The 6,784-nt window shown below is 45.3% G+C and overlaps 1 protein-coding gene; it reads right to left on the reverse strand.

The window, feature by feature from the left end:
* Positions 1-219: 219 nt before the first annotated feature.
* Positions 220-2,440, reverse strand: GSTUM_00011686001 (uncharacterized protein). XM_002842063.2 has 4 exons: positions 2,214-2,440; positions 2,045-2,127; positions 1,688-1,973; positions 220-1,620 (listed from the first exon to the last, which is right to left on the reverse strand). The coding sequence occupies exons 1-4, from the start codon at positions 2,266-2,268 to the stop codon at positions 320-322; spliced, it is 1,725 nt and encodes a 574-aa protein (XP_002842109.1). The 5' UTR covers positions 2,269-2,440; the 3' UTR covers positions 220-319.
* Positions 2,441-6,784: the final 4,344 nt, after the last annotated feature.

Raw genomic sequence — 6,784 nt, forward strand, 5'->3', positions numbered from 1 at the left:
ACAAGGATAGTGAGCCAACAAAATAATCCCTGTCTTATGCGAAAACATTTCCCCTGGTACTGTATTTGCGCTCTCACATTTTACCCAACTCAAACTCCCGATCGAGAGACAAAACCACTGGCTTCTAGCACGAGAAGGGAAGCTAGGAAAGAACAGAAAAACTCCGAGTGACGTCTTATGATGAGGAATCTAACCTCAGCTACTATATCGGTACCGCTACTCATTGGGATCATAATTTCTGGACCCCATGGGGGGGCAAGGAGTGGCTATGTACAATGGATCAATTGACCAACAAGAGTTCGCTTCGCTCTTCTTGGCCCTACTCGCTTCTTCCACCCATATCCCCCTCTTCCCCAAAGCTGTTGGCAACCTCCTCGCCGGCGGTCTTACGTGCTATCGTGCACTCGCTAATAAACTCCTCTCCAGATACCAGCCCCGTATTATGTGCATGCGCAGCCTGCGTTTCTGCTGCAACCCTCCAGCAAACTTCCTCGTCTATAACAATCTCCCCGGTTTTGTTGTTGCCGTCGAAGTCTTCCTCTTTCATCCATAGACATTGAATGCCACCGAGCACACAGACACCCGCATTGACCCACCAAGCAAGCCCCACCATCCCCCAGTCGAGGCCTTGAGTGTAGATCATTCCGGTAATAGTCGGGCCCAAAGCTCGAGAGATGCTTGCGGCACTAGCAGCGACACCGTTGATCGCGCCAAGGACAAGAAGGGATGGAGCGGCATTGGTGAGAAGGATCGCGTTGCAGGGGTAAGCAAGAACGCCAAATGTGATCCTGACAAGAAGGACGCCGCACACACCGACCATGGAGAGCGACGGGGGGAGAAAATCAATGTATGGAACTATGAGGTAAGATATTGGGTATAGAAACATGCAAAACCGATAGACGCTTAAGGTTCCAAAATGTTCGACTATCGGTGGAAAGAAAAGGAATTGGATGGCCATTGAAACGGCACCTTGTACTGATAGAATGAAGCCGATAGTCTGGGTGTCCAATCCAAAACCACCAGTAAATTTGAGCAGATGGTGCGGAGGTTCCGCAGACCGAGGGGTGGATAAAAAGACAGGAAAGAGTTGCTCAAACCCCATGGTGTGATAAGCCAATATCCCATAGGACACGATTAATAGTACAACCGGGGCGGTGAAAGTTTTGATGATTGGAGGTCCCTTTCTCACTTGCTCCTCCTCTGTAATATTTGTCGCTAGGGCATTGGGAAATGTGCTATACTCACTACTACCGCTGGCTAGCAACCTTTCCTCCCCATCTTTAGGCGGAGATCCGCACACCTCCGGACCCTCAAATTTTCCCCCAGAACTACGTCTCTTGAAAAACTTGACTATCTTCCTTCCCGTCCTCACCCCGATATCCGGTTTCTCACGGAGAATCTCGTGAGTTTCCTCCAGGAACAAAGTCCCAATTATAATTCCCACCGCCAGTATATTCGCAGATACTAGGTTAGGTAGGAGATATGGGTACTCCTCAAGAACCCCGCCAGGGTGGAACATAGCCGGATATTGTTTCACGGGGTCGGCCAAGAGACCACCGAGGGCGGGACCGACAATAGACCCTAGGCACCAAACAAAGGGCATGACAGCAAAAGCCCTCGCTAAGCAATTGTCAACATCACCCATACATAATTCGTACCTCCGATATCATCAATCGATTCAACATACCTTGATGCTCCCTCTCGGTGGCCAGCTCGGCAACCGTCGTCTGAAGTACCCCGACATTCCCATTTAGTGCCCCACCAACCGCACGCGCAATCAAAGCTACAGGAAAACTCTTTGCAAATCCGAATATCAACATGGAAAGCATAGTCCCCACAAGACCCATGATCAAGACCGGCTTTCTCCCAAATTTGTCTGAGACCCTGCCCCACATCATCCCGGTCGTGAACTCAGCGAAGGCAAAAGAGCTCGTAACCATACCGGCGTAGACGGCGACTTCATTTGGGTTTTTCTGAAAACAAACATCATCAATCATCTGCTTCCATCACAATATTGCTAGAGGAAGAAGAAAAGGGGACAAACGGCACAACCAAACGACTCAATCATATAATAGATATACGGAAGAATCGAACAGAACGAAATAGGCTCGCAGATCCGACATAATGCTATGATACCGCGAAAAATTAGCTCCCCCTCCCATCTCGGGGTAGAATCACGAACACGGGTGCGGGGAAAGCAGGAAAAGGCTCACAAAGTACAAACAGCTGACGTGTAGGAAACTCCTTCCGTGGTAAAGTTGCGGCCATTAAGATTGATGGGTGAGCACTGTATGCAGAACAGTAACCTTCTGAAGAAGGAGGGGACGGGGGGGGACGGGAGCGAGGGAGAGGGATAGAAAGGGAAGATTGGAAATAAAGAGTTATCCGGCCATACGACGTGTTGAGTCTCGTCGTATGATAGGGGTACTTTGTATAGGGAATTATCCAGGAAGAAGGTAAGAGGAAGGTACCTTGCAATAAGGGCAAAGGAAGCGGAATATTTATAAAGGACCAGGGGAGGAAGGAAGGTTGGGATCGAGAGTGGGGCCGAATTTGATGTTGAGTTAAAGACTGGGTGACTCCTCGCTTTGTCCAACCCACAGAGTTGTTGGTGTATCAGTGCCTACTTACGAGTAAGAGTACTCGTAAAGTACAGTAGAGTAGACAATACTTCCACCACGCCAGCGTTCTGCAGCGGTTCACCAAGTCTGTTCTCACAGTTCCACCTTCCCCCCCCCTTTCCTTTTCCCACCTAATTCCCCTCGACGATTGCGAATGGTGGTTGACTGACTCGAAAGTAGAGTGCCAAAATCTCTCATATCTTCCTTTAAAGCGAATAGAGCAGTTGCTCCCACTAAATTGCAGTCGCTCAATTTCCAAACCACCCTTTTTGCCTTATCAACCCACCAACGGTCCAACGGACCGATAGGCCGTGCATGAACGTAACCTAGCCCCACGATTACCACCAACGAACCTACTGTGCTCGAGTACTCGTGCCGGTACCGTACACTCGAGTAGTAAGTCAGCAGCGCCGAGTCACCCGTACCGTACTTGTACACTTCCTGTTCTACTCGGGGGTTAGAGAAAAAAACATTAGCGTGCGAATGTTCTGCGAGAAGAAGAAAAGGAAATGAAAACTAGTCCGGAGAACGAGATCATCAGTAGGAGCAGCGAAGGGTGCCAGCACCAAAGACGGCAGGGAGAGAGGGGCGGGAAAGCGGGATACGAGTACTCGTAGAGGAGAAAAAATTGGACGGGGGCTACGGCAAGTACCGGGCTCAAGTATGATACTCGAGTGCCATTCGAGTATTCCCGGTATCATATATCATAGAAGATACTGTGCTGTAAATGAGATACCGGTAATAGGACGTTGGAGTTTCCCTTCTCGGCCACGAGAGGAAACATGGCAAGCTCAAGTCATTATTAATTTTTGACACAAGACAAGAAAAATGTGTGCACAGCACCTTACTCCTCTTTCAATAGCCTACCGTACCGGTAGGAGGGGCAACTGCCGTAATATCATACTACGTCATAGAATATTTACTTGCAAAGCAAGTACCGGTATCTTCTATTCGAGATTTTGTGCTTTGATACATATTGTGCGATGAAGAAAAAAGGGAGTTGTGAATGGTGTTGATGCAGGCAACCGCAAGCGAACACGCTCGCTCTGGAAAAAAAAAACCCCCCGAAGAGAGAGAGCCTTATCGGTAATTTACAGTACACTCGACTGTTGAGATGAAAACTCCTCTTTCTTGCCCAATACTATCATCACTTGCGTAAAACTAAAGAAAATACTCCAGTATAGAAAAGAAAAGAAAAGAAAAAAGAAAAAAGAAAAAAGAAAAAAGAGAGAGAAAAAAACAGACCCGCCATGCGGCTCTCGACCAGAAAACAAACTGCCGAGTCGAACAACCCACCCCCGGCCTTGACTGACCTTGCTCCAAGGCAACGCACCCTATTGGGCAATAAAGCCACACCCATTACTCGTACCCGAGTACAGTACTCGAGTACCGGCGGTTGTTGCCATTTATCATATGGTCTGTGATCCCTTTTCTTGGGTAACTACGGGGAGAGAACTCTGGAAAGGGCAGGTATGCCTGTTCCCCTCCTCCCAAGTGTTTGGTGCGCTTTAATGTGTGTGTGATATGTTGGGGGATTGAGGTGGAAGGATTAAAAAGGTGGGATATCTTACGGTGATGGTACGGTAGTCCGGTGGCCCAAATGAAAAGGAACGGACAAGCTCACGGAGTTCTCACATTCATACTGTACGGGTACAGTAATTTACTCGAGTAATGTACAGTCGCATAACAAAAGTCTTGGTACCATGGTTAAATTTAATCATGCATTTCACCTCTCCTCAATCACCACTAATGGCTCCTCCGCCTAGGCTATGCCCAAAGCAGAAATGTGATCACCAGAAACAGAACCTGGCAATTTCTATTCTTTATCATGATCACCCAAACTGGAGTTACCAGAAACTAGCTAATACGACCAGTTGCTCCAAATTACAGGTTCACAATATTGTTATTAACAACATTGTAAGTAAGTAGAAGAGAAGGATTACTTAAATGTTGGAGATGTAGCTCAATCGAGTTGTTCACCTATGACACATCATTTCCAGTTACTAATTGAGCAACTTATTGACTAAAATCCCAGAATACCACTGCAAGATCTAGTTATACAATATCTATCAACAATTTAAACTCATGAGTCAAAAGTACTATTCCACTTCGCCCCATCAAAAAAATCTGAGCTCAAATTACCCAGCAGACTACTACTACCCCCCCACTCCCGAATATCTACAACTTCATCAATCCTACTCTAGAATATCTGCTATTGGTATACGATTAAGTACAAAGAGTTGGACCCCAGGAGGGGCACACAAAGATCTAATTTCGGTTGAATGTACAGCTATCGGTGCGGTGCAAGAAGCTGGTAGATTACCAGCTGAGTAGGTGTGTGAGTTTGACTGTGATCACAGAACGATCTCATACACAGTAAAGTGCTCGAATGACCACAATATCTTAGGTGCACACTTTCGATCTGCGAGGCCAAAGAAGGTCATGCTCATGGAGGAGAGATATGTGCAACAGATTGTTACATGACATTGAAGAATTACTAGTAAAGTGCTTGGACCAGAGAGCCTTATTGCGAGATAGAGTCTCTACCCTATGGTGTGCTCTTGGGAACTCTTACCAGTGCAAATGGCGTGCAAAGATGCGTATTCCTTTAAAGCCAGTTAATGTGAGTAAGTGCCTAGTATACACAAGAACCCTGAAAGAAAAGGACCAAATGCTGGCAGAAGTTGAATCTCTTCTATTTAGACCTGTTAGAGATACCAGGATCCGATACCTAGGAACCACCCTACATAGAATAACCCGACTCAGAATTGGAATCTCTCATCTCTAACACCTCCCTCCGGCCCCCTTACGGGGCCTGTATGTCATCATACCTATTGATCTCGGTTGTGTCCTGTGACTATAATGCCACGGAACTGAAAGTATAGGAATAACACCATATCCGTCGCTGCCGTCTATCTGACTAGATCCTATTTACCGGGTAGATAAGAGGGGACATTCGGCAAGGTCTAGGAAGTAGAATTGTGTAAATCTGTCCACCGCCCAGAGGACTACTAGGCTTCAAAGATGTAATGCCTTTAGTAGGGGCTGTAGGTAATGGGACATTTTCGTACTAAGATATGGTATTGAATGGTAAAGGATCTCAATGAGAAACCAATACATTCACACCCATCCTATAATAACTAGAAGAGTCTAAAGTTCCAAGAAACACTACTACAGAAGTCAATAGACTTCTTAGAGTGTTACAACTGGGTCCAGGAATGCACTATAGTTGCAGAAATGATTCCTGATACTAGAAGGACAATAGAAACCCTGTTATCCAGAGCAACCAAGGGTTGCTCACTGAGGGATAATCTGTCAATTGAGTAGAATAACTTCCCTCAAATTAGTAGGAAGCTCTCTGGAAGATGTCTGTTAGTTAGATATAAAGTTATGGAGGTTTGAAGTCAGGCAACCTAAGAAGGTTGCAATTACAACTACCTTCACAGATACAACCTGCAGATGAACCTTATCATTTTATCAATGTTGGAGACAATTGGGGTCAACTCAGTTCGACTTAAGTACTAAGTCATAAGTAAAAAGACATTGTTGATTGTATAATTACTATTAGGGACAGCATTGTTCTTAGATAGCTTTATTATAATTATCTAAGATGGTATGGTGATTTTCAGTGTCTCCAGGTGTTCGTACCTTTGGAAAATACCCGACATTGTAAGTTATAATCAGAAAGGTACATAGTTGTATAATAGATAGATATAGTTCATGAACACTCAGATGTGGAATATAAATATCAAAGTACCTTCTAAGCTGTTAGACATCATTAAGCAATGGAGAAGAGACCTTAATAATATAATATTGTCATCAGGATTGTATTCTACTTTAACTACTTTACTCCGCCTTTAGTAGTCATAAACGAAACCAGTGAAATCTGAGTATTCCTAGACCATCTATATATACAGAAACAAATCTTGGTTGACCTAGTCAACTCTGAAGTCTATCAGGTTGTCTCTGTCTAACAGTATGTTGTTAGATCTCCTTGTTACCAAGGCTCTCTATCTACCTACCTACCTCCTACTACTGCATGACACAGCCAGAACACCAAATGTCCTGTAGCATATTCTACACCAATGCAAACCTCTAAAAACCTGAGCTTCTTAGTCCATGTACCAGAAAAAGAAAAAGGCTCGCAAACCAGCAAAAGAGAT

Source organism: Tuber melanosporum (genome assembly GCF_000151645.1).
Source record: "Tuber melanosporum whole genome shotgun sequence assembly, scaffold_9, strain Mel28".
NCBI lineage: Eukaryota > Fungi > Ascomycota > Pezizomycetes > Pezizales > Tuberaceae > Tuber > Tuber melanosporum.

Coding starts and splice junctions, on each gene's coding strand:
- GSTUM_00011686001 (XM_002842063.2), bottom strand. CDS start 2,268: ATGGCCGCAACTTTACCACGGAAGGAGTTTCCTACACGTCAGCTGTTT. Junction 2,128..2,213: donor ACGTCAGCTGTTTGTACTTT/GTGAGCCTTTTC, acceptor GCGGTATCATAG/CATTATGTCGGATCTGCGAG. Junction 1,621..1,687: donor CACCGAGAGGGAGCATCAAG/GTATGTTGAATC, acceptor ACAATTGCTTAG/CGAGGGCTTTTGCTGTCATG.